The sequence below is a fragment of the Protopterus annectens genome, chromosome 9.part0 (genome assembly GCF_019279795.1).
Source record: "Protopterus annectens isolate FY-2018-M chromosome 9.part0, PAN1.0, whole genome shotgun sequence".
Taxonomy (NCBI): domain Eukaryota; kingdom Metazoa; phylum Chordata; order Ceratodontiformes; family Protopteridae; genus Protopterus; species Protopterus annectens.
The window spans coordinates 1136367958-1136385565 of NC_056743.1; the positions used below are offsets into that span (position 1 = coordinate 1136367958).

At 39.8% G+C, this 17608-nt stretch overlaps 1 protein-coding gene across 2 annotated transcripts in view; it reads left to right on the forward strand.

Moving 5' to 3' along the window:
* SLC15A3 (solute carrier family 15 member 3) overlaps positions 1 to 17608 on the forward strand; it is a 296719-nt gene that overhangs the window by 13833 nt on the left and 265278 nt on the right. For both annotated transcript variants that reach the window (XM_044083996.1, XM_044083995.1), the window contains exons 2-3: positions 8709 to 9007; positions 9105 to 9270. In XM_044083996.1, the coding sequence (XP_043939931.1) occupies positions 8709 to 9007; positions 9105 to 9270 (465 nt within the window). The remainder of the gene's footprint in view (positions 1 to 8708; positions 9008 to 9104; positions 9271 to 17608) is intronic.

Below are 17608 nucleotides of genomic sequence, written 5' to 3' on the forward strand. Positions count from 1 at the left end.
GGTTCAAGTCTCTTGAGCGTGTAGCTCGATAGGATTTGGATTTTCTGAGGTGCAGCATGTCCATTAATTCCGGGTTGGACATGGCTTTATACATCAGGCACAGATCGCCTCTGAGTAGAGCTGGAGTTTCTTTAACCGGGCAGCATATGGCATCTGTTTGAGCCCTTTGATCCTCTTGGTGACGTACTTTTAGGGTCTTTCCAGTTGCTGCAGGTGTCTGGTAAGGTACATCCCAAAAGGGGCATTGTACTCAATTATGGGCCTGATGAGGGATGAGTAAAGAGGCACGATAACCTCCCCTGATCTAGATGTGAATCCCTTCATGATTAGGTGGGCTATATAAAATGTTTTTTCTAACCACTTTGGCCACGTGGTTGTCAAATGAGAGATTGCTATCAACTTGGGTCCCCAGGTCCCTAATTACTTCTTCTGTACTTAATGGATTACCACCTATGTGGTAATTTGTGGGCACTTTGTTTTTGCCAAAGGGGATGACTATACACTTTTTAGCGTTTAGCTTGAGGCCATGGCTTTGGCACCAGTTGTCTGTTTCTATGAGGCCCTTTTGGAGGATGCTTGTGTCGGCTGGAGTCTCGATTATGGCGCCCAGTTTGCAGTCATCTGCGAACTTGGTCAGCCACAGTCCTTCTGTGTTGACTTGTACCTCCGAGAAATATATACTGAACAAGAGAGGTCCCAGGACTGAGCCTTGTGGGACGCCACTTGTAACTGGTTTGGAGTCTGACATGGCTCCAGCAATTCTAACCATGTGGGTTCTGTCCTTGAGCCAGTTTGCAACCCATCTAGTGACATAGGGGTTTATATTTAAGCTGGTGAGCTTATCTATAATGCCCGAGTGGGGTATTGTATCGAAGGATTTTGTGAGGTCCAGGTAGGCTGTGTGGACCACCTTCCCCTCGTCAATGGCCTTGGTGACTGTTTCAAAGAAATCAACCAGGTTTAAGAGGCAGGATCTGCCCTTAGCAAAGCCGAACTGGGTAGGATCCAGTGTCTGTAGGTCCCCAATATCTTTATTTATGAGGTCCATGATTATCCTTTCCATAGCTTTGCAGACCAAGCTAGTCAGGCTTATGGGGCGATAGTTTCCAGAATCCGTTGAGGCACCACCTTTGTGGGGAGGGACCACAGTTGCTGTACGCCACTCTTTGGGTACATATCCTGTAGTAAGGCTGAGATTGAACAGTAGTTTTATGTTTGGGTTTAGCTCTTCTTGGAGTTCATGTAGGACGCAGCCCGGGACACCATCTGGTCCCATTGATGCTGTGTTTTTTGCTTTGGAGAGGGCGGCTCTTACCTGAGCATCCGAGATGTCAGGGGGGCAGCACTCTGCTGGGATAGATATTTGCCATTTTGGTGGGGAGGGGGGGGGAGAAGTTTGCGCTGAACCTGTCAGCTAGGATGTTGGCAATGTCTGTGGGTTCGGTGTATTTTTTGTCATTTTGGACTAATTCTGAGCATATCTGGGAATTACCACCCAGGTTCCTAACATAACTAAAGAAAGCCTTGTGATTATCCTTAGTGTCCTGTGCAATTTTTCTCTCGAAGCTGGCCTTAGACGGTTTTATGAGTGCCCGTAGTTTTTTGCTAATACTGATCAGAGATGCCTTCCCTTTTTGGAATTTTGCTCTATCATTTAGTAGCTTCCTCCTTCTATTGTATAGCTTGTTTATGGATGGGGTCCACCAGACAGGACGTCTGCCTTTGGAGGATTGGGTCTTGGTTTTATTTGGGATTGCATGATCCATGCATTCCTGAAGGTGTTCATAGAATGCGTTTATAAAGAATTCTGTGGTCTGGGCCGTATTTTCCACAGGCCCGGGGGCTTTGAAGGATTCCACCTCAGTTTTGAGAAGTGTGAAATTTGCTTTAGAGAAGTTTTTCACTGTGGTTTTCTGGGCAGGGGGTGGTGTCGGGATGTGAACATCCAGTGAGATTAGTTTATGGTCTGATCTTACCAGTGAGGGATACACTTCTGGTCTGGAGCATAGAGTCCCCATGTTAGTGATGATCAGGTCCAGTATGTTTTCCCCTCTTGTGGGAGTGGTAATAAGTTGTTCCATAGCATTTGAGTTTATAAATTCTAGGAACCTTTGGGCTAGGGTGTTGGAGCTAGAGTAATGCTCCCAGTCTATGTTTGGGTAGTTGAAGTCGCTCAATATAATGGTGTTTGGAGAGACCTTCATATTTTCCAGTGTTCTCATGAAGGCTGAGTGGGGTTCCTGGGTTAGGGAGGGTGTTCTGTAGCAGGCTATAAACTGGAAGGCAGTTTTACCAACTGTTAGTTGCACATGGATAGTCTCTGATGCTTCGTGCTGTGCCACCAACCTGGAGGTGTGGGTATATTTGACGAATATTGATACTCCCCCTCCTTTTGTGGGTCGGTCCAAGTTTTGGGGCCGAAAAGCATGGTATGAGGTATAACCTGGTAGTGCTGGGGTGCTCTCGGGAGCCTTGAACCAGGTTTCTGTTACTGCACAGATATCGATTTTCTCCATGCTAAGGAGAGTTTTGAGTGCGTGCATCTTGAGGTTTAAACTTCTGGCGTTGAGTAGCATTACTCTTAGTTTCTTATCCTTGTGATACCTATGGAGGTGGGTTTGTCTTTTGAGCCTTGCCTAAAAAAGGCACTATGGGGGTAGCAAGAGCCTTTGCCAATATCCGAAAGCCCAGGGGTGACAGGTGCAGGCCGTCCCTAGCGAAGCATCGTGGCTTGTCGAGCATGTCATCCCAGGCTGACAGGCATTGGATCCCCTTTGAATGACACCAATAATTAAGCCAATTGTTGAAACTGATCATCTTGTCTTCATATTGTGGCATCATTCTTGGTGAGGGTAAGATGCTACTCAAGGTCAGGGTCATACCGGCCTGGGCCACATGCTCAGAGAGCTCCTCTATGTCTCTTTTCATGTAGTCCAGGGAGGTACGTCTCAGGTCATTCACACCAGCATGGACAATGACTGAGTCATATTTGTACTTGCCTTAGAGTGACCTGAGTGCTTGTGTTATGTGGCGGATCTTAGCGCCCGACAGGCAGCTCACCGTGACCTTCTCCTTGTTCAGCCTGGTGAGCGGGACATCAGTGTGCCTGATGATAGAGTCACCTATTACAAGTGTATCAGGTGTGTTGTTTAGCCTTAAGGGCTGTGACTGTTCGGCACACTGGCTTTGTGAGCTATGTGTTGCACGTGTTTTGTTTTGGGGTAGCGGTTGCTTGGGTGTCTGCTTTGGAGGTCTCTGCTGCTTAGGCAGATTTTTATTTAGAGCCTCCGAGTATGTTTTTGTGTGTTTATGTGTTTGGTCTGCTGTCGTGGTAGGTCTATGTGAGACTGGAATTGTACTGAGTGTGGTTTCCTTCTCCTCCTGACTGGTTACGCCAGTACTGAGTTGAGAGAGCTTAGCCTCCAGTTTGGCTATATGGATGCATCTCTCACATGTGTTGGAATTTATTGGGAGGAGGAGAGGGTTGTCTGTGTACATGAGGCAGTTGTAACATTGCCTCAAGATTCCCAGATTCACCAGCTGGACTGGAGAGAAGATTGACAACTGACCTTTGGACATGCTAGAATAGTATTGGGAATTCCTTTATAATTGAAAAAAAAAGGGCCAATGGGGAACAAGGTACTCGAGAGGAGTTTGTGAGAGTGTAGTGCTTTTAATTTTTTAGTGCTGACTTATATAATTGCTTTAGTGAGCAAGTGCCTTTAGTGAGCAAGTGCCAGGTAAATTAAATGCAATGTGTTACAGGTAACTTAAATGCAAAAATGACAAACAGTAACTTTCTTTTAAGTGAAACAAGGAAATGAGTACAGTAAGCAATGCAGATATCACTAGGGATCCACAGAAGTGCTGAAAAGCCGCGGTTTAGGTGGTATTAGCATTCAGAGAAATAACAAGCAGACAAACAACATGCATACAAACAGAGCTAGATTCAGCAGGCCTGGATCTAGTCTATGCTACAGCAAACAAGGTGTACCAATTTCAGTAAGAAACAGTTGAAATATGCAGGCACTATAAGCCTTTAACCAGAAATTCCCAGCTCAGAAGGGCAGAGTCCAGCCTCTCCTCCCACAAGAGTGCAGACCACGAACCTTCTTAATGTAAAATAACTGGCCTGAAGCCCAAGTGCTTAAACCAGAACTAATACACTTTTAGAATAACAGACACTGAGCCCTCAATCAGCAGTTCCCAACTTAGAAGGATGTAAACCACCTGTCCTGCCACCACAGTGCAGGCCACAAACCTTCCTAATGTAAAACAACTGGTCTGAAGCCCAAGTGCTTAATCCAAAAGACTTAGAATGATAGCTGCACTTTAATCAAGTTACTACCAAGCAGTAATAAATATAATTGAATACTTTGAAGAATGCCTGGATTAGTGCTCAAGTTATACAAACAAAGCTAGATTCAGCAGGCCTGGATCTAGTCTATGCTACAGCAAACAAGGTGTACCAATTTCAGTAAGAAGCAGTTCAAATATGCAGGCACTATAAACCTTTAACCAGAAATTCCCAGCTCAGAAGGGCAGAGTCCAGCCTCTCCTCCCACAAGAGTGCAGACCACGAACCCTTTTAATGTAAAATAACTGGCCTGAAGCCCAAGTGCTTAAATCAGAATTAATACACTTTTAGAATAACTGACACTGAGCCCTCAATCAGCAGTTCCCAACTTAGAAGGATGTAAGCTACCTGTCCTGCCACTACAGTGCAAACCACAAACCTTCTTAATGTAAAACAACTGGTCTGAAGCCCAAGTGCTTAAACTAAAAGGCTTAGAATGAGTTGCACCAAGAAGTAATAAATACAACTGAGTACTTTTAAGATGACGCAAAAGCAAAATAAATTAGGAAGAAACACAAATACAGTAAAAGCAGATAATTTTTTTTTTTTCAGAAAAGTAGCAAAAACAGTAGTAAAAACAATTCACATGCAGTGCAAGCTGGCACACTTGAGTATGTAGCAATATTAGTCCACACACAGTTTGAAAAAAATGTAATTAAATTAAAAAGGACTAAAAGCAAGTGCAGAAAGGGTTTATTAGATTGAATGCAGTAAAGAGATGGGACTGGGGGAGTGTCCTAGATCAAATCTACAGTGGGGCGGGCACTGCAAAAGCCACCAAATTTAAACTACAACCAAGAACGGGGGGGGGACAGTTTCAACAGAGCTAGATCTGAGGAATCAGTCCAAATTATAAAACCACAATAAAATGCAGAAAATATACTTAAAATCAGCTTATGTCCAGTTGATGTATGCAGACAAATCTCAGTAGCAAGCAACTCTATTTAAAATGATTACAAGAAATGTAACCAACACAGGTTTTAATGTTATCAGAAACCCCCCAAGCTAATTAACACTTAAAGGAATTTCAAAGCAGTTTAACAACTAGTGCAGAGCTTCAGAGACACACACAAGACAGTTTCAACAGAGCTAGATCTGAGGAATCAGTCCAAATTATAAAACCACAATAAAATGCAGAAAATATACTTAAATCAGCTTATGTCCAGTTGATGTATGCAGACAAATCTCAGTAGCAAGCAACTCTATTTAAAATGATTACAAGAAATGTAACCAACACAGGTTTTAATGTTATCAGAAACCCCCAAGCTAATTAACACTTAAAGGAATTTCAAAGCAGTTTAACAACTAGTGCAGAGCTTCAGAGACACACACAAGACAGTTTCAACAGAGCTAGATCTGAGGAATCAGTCCAAATTATAAAACCACAATAAAATGCAGAAAATATACTTAAATCAGCTTATGTCCAGTTGATGTATGCAGACAAATCTCAGTAGCAAGCAACTCTATTTAACATAATTACAAGAAATGTAACCAACACAGGTTTTAATGTTATCAGAAACCCCCCAAGCTAATTAACACTTAAAGGAATTTCAAAGCAGTTTAACAACTAGTGCAGAGCTTCAGAGACACACACAAGACAGTTTCAACAGAGCTAGATCTGAGGAATCAATCCAAATTATAAAACCACAATAAAATGCAGAAAATATACTTAAATCAGCTTATGTCCAGTTGATGTATGCAGACAAATCTCAGTAGCAAGTAACTCTATTTAAAATGATTACAAGAAATGTAACCAACACAGGTTTTAATGTTATCAGAAACCCCCCAAGCTAATTAACACTTAAAGGAATTTCAAAGCAGTTTAACAACTAGTGCAGAGCTTCAGAGACACACACAAGACAGTTTCAACAGAGCTAGATCTGAGGAATCAGTCCAGATTATAAAACCACAATAAAATGCAGAAAATATACTTAAATCAGCTTATGTCCAGTTGATGCATGCAGACAAATCTCAGTAGCAAGCAACTCTATGGGTAACTATGTGACAGTGAGGAAGAGTCATAGATGAGGAAGAACCAATATATGTTTAGTCACCCAGGATTATTGGTTCATGTTGAATACTTGGTGTAGTACAGGAGTGGAAATTTTCTTACATGTTAGTGTCATCACCAGGAGGGATGTATACAACTATGATACAGAGGCTTTTCCTGTCATTTAGTCTGAGGAGAGAATTGAGTATCACATTATTACTGAAGGTGGGGGCAAGGGTATTTTTATAAAGTGAGAGTTCCAGTTTGTTAAAATACATTATAGTTGTGTCACTACCTTATTTTGCCTTTCCTTCAAGTCTATGTAGGCTGTAATCTTGTGTGGTGATTTCTCCATTTCTGATACCTGGCTTCAGCCAAGTTTCAGAGATGGATAGCCTCTTTCCTCTTGTCCACTTCCCTTGTTTCATAGTTATAGCAGGATAATGAAGAAGCCACCACAGATAAACTCATTTCCAGAATTTTCCAGTTCATCTGACTAGATCTCCTGGTTGTTGTTTTGTGTGTGTTGCTGTCATATAGACAACTGACAATTCAGCTTTGATCCAAGAAAGAAAGCAAGTATAAATACAGTGTCTATATCATAACATTGACAGCTTAGGTTGTCGAATCCTAAAACATTGACACCTAAGCATCGAAAGCTAACAATAGCGAATGCCCACATCATCAAATTCTTTCCTTGGGAAAGAATTTGGGTGGCCATCCATAAATAAAATAAACAAACATACCCAAACATAGTGGGGGGGCTTTGCCCCCCACACACCCCCAACTAAATATACCAACTCTGAGATTCTGAGATCGCTCTACATTGGGGAAACGGCAAATCCCCAATAACGGCCACATGAATTCTTTCCCGAAGAAAGACTTTGATGATGTGGCTGTTCGCTATTGTAAGCATTTGATGTTTAGGTGTTGATGATTAAGCATTCGACAACCTAAAATGTCGACAATTCAATAGGAAACCTAAATACACACAAAAGACAACAAAAACATAAAAGTTATCACACAATAAAAGGCAAATAAAAAAGAAAAACATTAAGTACAAAATATATATATTCAGATATATACTCAGAAAAGTAAAAGCTTATACTTTATATTATATATATATATATATATATATATATATATATATATATATATATATATATATACATACATACATACACATATAAATATATTTGCATATTTAAATATTTAATTTAAATATATATTTATAATATATTTACATACTAATAGCAGTATTAGGGTGATAGGCAGTAAAGTACATTGAAATAATGTCAGCATGCAATTCAGAGATATACATCATTGCTTTTTCCTTAAGATGCACTAGTCTGCATCTCTGAGGGAAGTGCACTTGAATTCCTTTGTTAGGAGCGATTTTTAGCTTTTTTGCAATGCCATTTTTGGACTGAATCCCATTTGGTATGTCATCAAAGGAAGCAGAAGACAATTTGTTAAAATGTTTTGCTGAATACGTTACGGTGAACAGAGGACTATGTGGCTTAAGAGCCCCCCAGATTCTTATGGAGTATAAGGGGGTCTTGGACCTTGAGGTTACTAGGTAATGGAGGGCAAGAGTTCTCATTAAGTAATGTGTTGGTAACAGTACTTAAAAGATATAGATGTTAGTCTATAAGTGGTAATTGCTTTTGCATGTTGTATTGCAACACAGTGTTGTTGTCTACAAAGAGAAGGGTAAATAAACCATAGTATGTCAATTTCAGCTGACAACAGTAAGGCCATATTCTGAGTTAATAGCATCTGATGGGCCTTGATTATTAGTTAGACAACAATTTTCAAAGTTATTCTTTTTTAACATAATTGCTGAATGTATGTCTAGTACAGAAACATATAATATTCTCTGAATGTATGCCTGGTACAGAAACATATTATGTTCTTTATCTACTGATCATCCACTAATGCATTATTCCATTGAAAGGTTAAAAATGAAACATTTGTGGCTTAAAAAAATCCTTCCCCAAAAATTCACACAAACACACATGTGCACGCACACACACACACACACACACACACGCGCGCGCATGCATGCATGATCATACGTAAACAAGCACACATACAGACACACACACACACACACACTCACACACACACACACACACACACACACACACACACACACACACATATATATACATACATACATACATACATGCATGCATACATACTGAAAGTTACTCAATTAAGATTTTTCAAAAATAGGCAAAGGCTGTTTCGTCCCATCATGAATAATTACTTAACACCTACTCAGCACTTATATTTGAGTATACTTTTCATCCCTTGATTCTGCTGCATAAAACTTTCTTTATTTGTTTCTTTCTTCAGGTCGCAGATGGAGGACAAGAAACAACAAGACGCTTTTTTGATTGGTTCTACTGGTCTTTCAATGTGGGTGCCATCCTGTCTTTATCTCTGGTTACCTATATCCAGCAGAATATCAGTTTCTTTATAGGTTACAGTATCCCTGTGCTATGCCTCGCTGTGGCTCTTCTCATCTTCCTTACCTCCAGTCCCATGTACAACTGCAAACCAGCCACTGGAAGCCAGCTGTCCGATATGGCAAAGGTGGTAGCCTACGTATGCTGTTTTTGCAAAAAGTCACAGACACGTCCTCCATCAAAGAGGTTCCTGATGTGAAAGGTGTAGATTTATACAGCATATTTCCTAAGTAACACAATGTCTTAAACTAAATATGTGTTCTTTATTCCTTTACATATATAGAATGGGCCACATTTTGGAAGACCCAGCAAGAGGTGGTATCCTGGAAAGAGTGACAATTGAAAAAAGAGGCCAAATTCATCAGGAGATATTTGAGAATGTGGAAACACTGATAAGGATTCTCCCTATCCTTCTGTGTTTCATCCCTTACTGGATCGTTTACTTCCAGGTAAGAAGTCATCTTTTGAAGCAATGTCTTATTTTTAGACTGTGGCTTAATTTACTATATTAACAGTTAAAAACCTCTCAGTACAAAGAGCAAACTGGTCCTCTATTACCACATTTTATATTTCTTTTTTTCTGTTCTTCTCCACTCCACACTGACCATCAGCAAACCCCCATTACCAAATGGAATATTTGCTCCCACAAGTCTAGCAACCATTTCATCATAATGGTGGTGGCAGCCAACTACCACAGGGCTGCCATTCTAGTAGTTAGGAGAATTTTAAAGCTTATCTCCTTTCATCCAGACAAACAACAATTCCACCTTTGGAAACAGGAATTATACTAGTTCTCCAGATGCATAATTCCATACACTCTGCTCAATTGCAGTATTTTGCACCACTTGATAAGACTGATTCTCTCCTGTCAGTAGATTCTTTTGGCCTACTTTGCCCTACATTAGGTGGCTCACAACAATGAGAGTCTCACCCAAACCTGTCATGAGATGTGCAAGCTGGCACTGAATACTTGCTCAGTTCTATTCCCAACCAGGTCCAACAGTATCTAGGCACTTTTCAAACCCAGGTCACCTTGGTCACAGACAGGGTTTTATTCCCACTGAGGCATAATTACAGTTACTATATTAAGCATTAATACCATCTAGTCTATTATTTTAATAGTTCGAAAATGCATTTTGACTTTTTTTCTGCTAGCTCAGCTGAAAAGAGAGAATAATTCACTTAATTAACTATTATCCTCACCACAGTAAAATGCACGGACAGGAGTTCTAGTCCAAATCAGCTCATACACTCTAAGCCTACAACTCACAGTTCTCAAAATGGCCAGGACCAAAGATTCAGGACTATTTACTTTGTAAAATGTCAAAATGAAAGGGCGATTTTTGTTGCAAAATATTTTTTCAGCATTATGAATTAAGATGATATGCACACTTATATTTTCACAACAGTAATTATAAATTATCAGTAATATGATATCTCATATATAGTGAATTTAAATCCAGTATGTGTTAGAAAAGGGAGTATGCATGAATGATTTTCATTAAAAATACAATGAAGTAAACTAACAGTGATATACAGTAACAGTTGTTCTATAAAAAGGAACACACCAATTTTCAGCTGCTAAAATGAGTGAACAGAGCAAGTTTTACTGAAACAGATTGGAGTGAAAACAAAATAAAGCAACATTTAGATATTTAAGCTCATGACCTTGTGTAGAAGTATTTTAAGTGAATTGTAGCTGTTTAAACAAAGTATTTTGAGGTGGATACAGACTTTGTAAATTGCTTTTAAAGCAGTGTAGAGTAATTTGCAGAGAACCTTATAACCACTCATGCGCTAGCTGCTCAAAATCCAGGAAACTGCAGCCATGGACTCAAGGGGATGTTTCCCCAGCTGTCATCCTGACTGACCAGTTGCTTGAACTAAAACTTAAATTTAGTGAAGCAGCTGCTGCTGCAGTCAGATGGCATCAAGGTCTCGTCTTAGAGCTGGTAAGTGAAGAAGGGAAATCAGGATGGAGGCTTTAGGTTTTGGCAGGAGAGAGGGAGGGATTTTAGGTTTAGGCAGTGACTGGGAGTTAGCACTAGGTAAGAGTTAAGGAGGGGGATTTTAGATTTAGGGAGTGATCAGGATTTGACTCAGAGTTAGGATTGGGGAGTGGAGGGGGATTTTAGGTTTAGGGAGTGATCAGGATTTGACTCAGAGTTAGGATTGGGGAGTGGAGGGGGATTTTAGGTTTAGGGAGTGATCAGGATTTGACTCAGAGTTAGGATTGGGGAGTGGAGGGGGATTTTAGGTTTAGGGAGTGATCAGGATTTGACTCAGAGTTAGGATTGGGGAGTGGAGGGGGATTTTAAGTTTAGGGAGTGATCAGGATTTGACTCAGAGTTAGGATTGGGGAGTGGAGGGGGATTTTAGGTTTAGGGAGTGATCAGGAGTTAACTCAGAGTTAGGATTGGGGAGTGGAGGGGGATTTTAGGTTTAGGGAGTGATTAGGAGTTAATTCAGAGTTAGGGTTAGAGAGTGAAATGGCACTGTAACTGCACATTTTCAGTCCACAGGTCTCCCTGCTAAGCAAAGATCATTTGCTCACTTCTTGTAGTAGCACTTCCCATATTTAAGTTTCTTAAGGATCTTTGGAAGTATCCAATCTAGCTCCTATGCATAATTCTTCATGAGCACAAGTAGTGTCTTCTCATACATCCCCTTTGTCAGTCATCCAGTCTGTCTACCACTGACTTTTTCCCCTGCTCCCTTTCCCTTCAGATACTGTGTTCTCATGTCATATCATCTTCATCCCTGCACCCCTCCCATCCAGAAATCTTTAAACTGAGGTGGAAGATGTAAAGAAACATTCCAAATGTGAGGGTGGACTACATGAAAAAATGGAGAAACAGGGAAGAAAACAGTAAGGGGTATAAACCCAAAGGGTAGGAGTGTGGGAGGTGTTGCTTAGCAATACAATATGCTTAAGGTTTAATTAGGGCTGAGTGCAGCGGGGCTGATCACTTCTTGTGACTGGGATGAGAGGTCTTTAGAAATTTTGGGGGCTAAACACAAAGATTTCTTACTAAAAAAAAAAAAAAAAAAACACAGTGGCTGACATATGGGAAGTTGTCATCCCAAGTGTGAAGATCTCTGACTACTTTGTCCATTTTGAGTGGGGTACTGGCTAAATTTGTAGTTGAGATGTGTTTACAAACATAATAATACTGTACTTTTTTGCTTTAATTTAAGCTGTGCACCATTGGTTTGTTACAATTAGTTCTTTCTGTCCTGATTTTGGATTGGGAATAAAATGTTAACACCCAATTTACAGTCATCAGCAAATATGGTTAGCTATAAGCTTGGGTTTATGATATGGAGGCCCAAAACATATATGCCAAAAAGAGGGTATCCGTACTGTGCCCTGAGGTACTCCGTCAATTACTTTCTTGTTTTCTGAAGTGGCACATTATGTGCATTCCATCTTATCACCAATTTGTAATCCATTTTATCATGTAAGAGTGAACCTCTATACCTATATATATATATATATATATATATATATATATATATATGTGCGTGTGTATGTGTATGCATACCAGTGGACCGTTATGGTGAATTATTTTTAAACTTCCCATTATATTTGATTCTAGAGGGAGCTGTAAGACCTGTACAATTATAACAGTGAGAGCAGCACTCAGCTGTATAAGTAGCAGCTGAAGTTGCATAAAAACTGATGAAATCACATGTAAACTTAGAGACCTCATGACAAGATTATTCCTATCAGGAGATATCCACCCTAACCCAGGCCCCATCACTAGTACCTCCCTTGACACACTTCCCCCTCCCTCCAACTCTCCCTTCAAATTAACACTATACTCCCAGAACATATGCGTCATTCTTAATAAAGTCAGTGAATTCCACTCGTGGATTACCCATCATTCCCCTGACATAATAACTCTGAAACATGGCTTAAACCCCACAGCTCTGACAATGAAATGATTCCCCCTGGATACAACATCTTCTGCTTAGATAGGGCCCCAAAAAAGGCAGATATGTAGTCAAACTCTATACTGACCAATTTAACATATCACCTGTTAATATCTTCATCCCCAACTTTCAACCTTAATAGTCAACTGCAAACTAAACAGTCACAAAAAATTAACAGTTGCTTCTAACTATATTCCCACAGGCAATAATATTCCTGTACTTGAACAAATACTCTCCTGGTTAATTCACTCCATACCTAATGAAACTATAATACTTGGGGATGTCAATATCGATAGGCAAACCCTCACCCCCAGTTTCCTAACTCCATATAAGTCTACATGGCTTCATTCAACTTATCACAAGCCCAGCCCACCTAAGTAAAAAAAACAACTCTAGCACAATCTTGGACTGGATCGTAGTCTTGAATCCTAACCTTTACCACAACCCTAAAACCCTACCTGATTCTTTCAGTGACCACTCACCTATTTACGTTCAGAAATATGCCCTACAACACTACAAGTCACACATATACAAAGACCGTTATACTCTAACTTCGACCCTGTGGTATTTAATGATAAACTCTCCTCCATAAAATGGTCTTCCTTCTCCACTTATCCCTTGATGAAGCTGTTCACAAATTCAACAGTGTACTCCTAGATATTCTCAACTGCTTGGCTTCCCCTAGAAAAATTAGAATAAAATCACACCCTGCATCATGGCTATCAAAGTCCACTCACTCTCTAATGCATGCTGGAGACAAGACTTGGAAAACCTGGTTAAAATTCAAATCCCAAACTTACCTCCTAAACCACGAACAACTCTGTAATCTCACCAAAAAGTAGGTCACCAATGAGAAGAAAAATGTCTACCAAAAATCCTAAACCAGCCACCACAGGAATCCCAAAAAATGTTTAGAATAGCATAAATAAAATTCTGTATCCTGGCAGCCCTAATTCCCCTAACCCTTTTCCTAAAAACCCTCCTCTGGAAACTGCCACCACATTTAACTCCTACTTTACTGACTCCATCACTAAATTAACCCTAAATAGTAACAACACTACTCCCCATCCCCCTCCTCCATCAAGTTATGCAATACCTTCTCACTCAAACCTATCCCCACTACCTACATAAAAACTCTTCTGATTAAACTAAAGCCTATCACCCTACTTCCTAAAACTCACCGCTAGTTCTTTAGCTTACCCAGTTTCAATCTTAATTAATTGTTCTATCCAAGAATCTTCTGTCCCTTCTATCTGGAAACAATTTTATATCATTCCTATCCACAAGGGAGGACACTCCATGACCTCTAAAACTACTGCTGCATAGCCATTTTATCCCCTTTCTCTAAGTTACTAGAAAAATGCATTCATAAGTGGCTCCTGGACTATCTACTGCAAGAAAACCTACTCACACCCACCCCAACATGATTTCTGACCTAACCATAGCACTGCAACCACTCTAATTTCTTTCATCCAAACTATTGCAAATGCCAGAGACAATAATAAACTAGTCTCCTGTCAATTCCTAGATCTCCCCAAAGCCTTTGACACTGCCTCCCACCCTAAGCCCCTTACCAAACTGTTTGACCTTAATATCTCTAACCCTCCTCTCTCATGGTTCTCTAGCTACCTGATAAACAGGCAGCTGTCTGATAAATGTCTCTCTTCTTACACCTCCTTTCTCGCTGTCAATACTGGAGTACCACAAGGATCCATTCTCGGACCACTACTATTTAACATTTTTATTAACTGTCTTCACACTTCCTGCACTCAAGCCACACTCATACAATAAGCTGATGACTCTACTATCATCTCCACCTCTGACAATTTCTCTGACCTCCACTCACTCACCCAAAACTCCTTTTTGTCTGTCGAAAATTGGCTTACTAACAACCAAAAAACAAACTTCTCCTATTTCTCCCAAAGGGCCTTTCTCATCATAAATCATCATCTGCCATCTCATCACTTGACAATACTGTCGTAAACGTCGATATACAAAGTAAACTGTTGTGTGCGATCATTGATGATCAACTTAAATTTGATCTGCACATATTAAACTGCATTAAAAAGACATCAAAAGCTAGGACTGCTTTATAGAAATATAAAATACCTCACAAATGACTACATACTTTCTTTTGTCTATGTTTATCTTCTTCCCAGCCTTCTGTATGCCTCATCTATCCCGATCAACTTACAATCCTCACTAAAGAGCAAGCTCAAACTCACATACAAAGAAATTGCCAGGTTTGCATAAAATGAACCTTACAACTCTCACCACTGCCTTTTTTTTACTAACTTAAAACTGGCTAGAATTCCCCATCAACTCTTACTCCTCCAACTGTCCATTATTCATTCCATCTTAAGCAAACCCATCTCCTGCCCTGCCATCTCCTCACTTATATCCATGTATACCCTCTCTGATCTGAAGCTCTGATCAGTTTCTCCTAGCAATCTATTAGTCAAAAATACCACTAGGACAAAACTTATATAGCTACTCAGTTTCCTTAACATGGAATAAACTCCCACTGAACATTAGAAATCTTCCCCAAACACAAAGCTTCAAAAAATCATTAACTGAAACCTTAGTGAAATCTTGGATATGTACATTCCAGAGTCCTAATTAACGCATTTACTGTGTTTATTCTCCACTTACCCTCACTTGTTTTTCTTTTCACTAACCTTTCTCTTCTATACTATCTGTCTAAACTCTTCTAAAAATCATTCCTCTACTTGCTCACCTGTATTTCCCCTTATTGTTTCTCTTCCTGCAATTTCTTTGTTGTAGCCACGTTTAACTGCTACTAGCTTCCTCTCTTCTTCCTACTGATGTAACAATTATGTTTGCATCACAATCTATATGTGTCATTTATCATGTACTTAATCTAACTAGAAGTGTTTCAATCTTGTATTTAAAAATCTCATGTATGTTAAAAATCTCTTGTGTAACTACTGCTATCCTCTGGTTGTAACTTGTCATCTGTTTTTATATGATTTTTTCCCCTGGGCCTCCGCTGAAAATAGGCTCTCAATCAGTCAGACATACTCGATTAACAAATGTCAAACTAAAATAAATAAAGTAAATTAAAGTAAGTTCATATGTCTAAAGTCCTCAAATTCAGAACTGTTTACAGTGATGAACATTGTAGTTTTAAAGGGGAAGTTACTAATTTGTGGTCTGAATTGAGCAGAGATAGAGAGCCTGTAAGTGTGCTACCCTTGAAGGATATACTGGTAAGGACTAGATCCAGAATGTTGTGACCCACAGTGGGGCAGTTGGCTGTTTGTTTTAAGGAAATGTCATTCATTAGGTCTAGGAACCTTTGGGCATACCAAGCTTCTAAGGAGTAGGCACACCAGTTAATGAAAACATAACTGGAATCACCTAACATATGACTATATTAAGATATATCTTGTGAGGACATGAGTGGTATCATTTAACAGTAAATAAATTGATAATTTGTCTGGTTAAGGGGAAGTTAGAGTTCAATAAGTTCAGTTTATGGGTCTAAGGGAATCTATCTAGAGGTGATATAGTCTCAGGAAAAATATGGAAATGCCCTCACAGTTCCTAAAGGTATGAACACATGGTTAAAAACTGAATCCAAGTAAGGAGGGAGTGATACTGTACAGTGAAACCAAGTCTGATTTATGACAAAGACACAGATGTTGGGGTCTGTGTCATAAATTTGACACAGACATAAATGCGCTTAAGTTGTAAGAGAGCCTCAAGACCTAGTGATTGATTATAAAGACGTCTAGCATTGACTAGAGCAACTTTAGTTAGAATATGCTTTAAGTATAGCTACTATGTTGGGATGTCCAGTAGCTGGACTTTGCTTTAAAAAGGTACTGTGGGGGTAGCTAAGGCTTTGGCTAGTAATCAGACACCATGGAACAAAAGGTGCAGGCCATTCCCTCTTAAGTAAGTCGGCCTGTCTTTCACCTCATCCCAGGCAAACAGATACTGCTGCAAGTCATTCAAACCCACATGGACTGCACTAGTCATATTCATATTTTCCCAGTGCAAGGTACTGAAGAACCTTGAGACATTTCATATCCAGGCACAGGAGAAACAACCATCTACCTATCCATGTCCAAACTCATGAGCATGGTGTCTGTGTGCCCAATTATGGAGTCAATGAGTTAGTGACAATGTACAGTTTCAAACATACAGACTGGTGACTCCTTAATATGTCAAAGGGTGATGATGTTGTGATACTACTTTTATCCTGATATTTAACTTTCTTAGTTCTAGAACAGTTAAAAGAAAGCTTCTGACAGCATCAGCGTGTGTTGATTTGCTGACTACATGAAAAGTATGGATGGTACTGTGTGATGCCATCTATTTAAGTAAGAGGGTAGTCTCTGTACTGTAAAGATAATTAAGTCTTTCACAGATCATAGTATGCATGTCAATTAACAGCTCATTGTGAGCATTAGACAGGTCTTACACTACCTAAGAAATACCTAGTGCTGTGAAGATGACTGCAGAAGGGACACAAGTTAATTTAACTTCCATATTGGCACTGTGACTTTATTTTCTTATATGGAATTAAGGGACTCAAAATATGATTTAGCAAATTAGACAACTAGTGTGTGAAGACTTTAGATCAAGAACTTACAATGAACAGCCAATAGTAGGAACTACAGTAACAGCCAGCTCAACAGCTAACAGCACACTGCTGCTCTCAGAGGCATAAGAAAAAGCAACTAATTGCAGGTGCATTGAATAGAGAGTGGGAAGATTATTAGATGTATAAGGTAGGTTATATAGAAAGATAACTCTGTAGACTAGTTGATTCTAATAACTTGCTTCTGTGAAGTACACTGTGTCCAGTCACTGCATGATGTG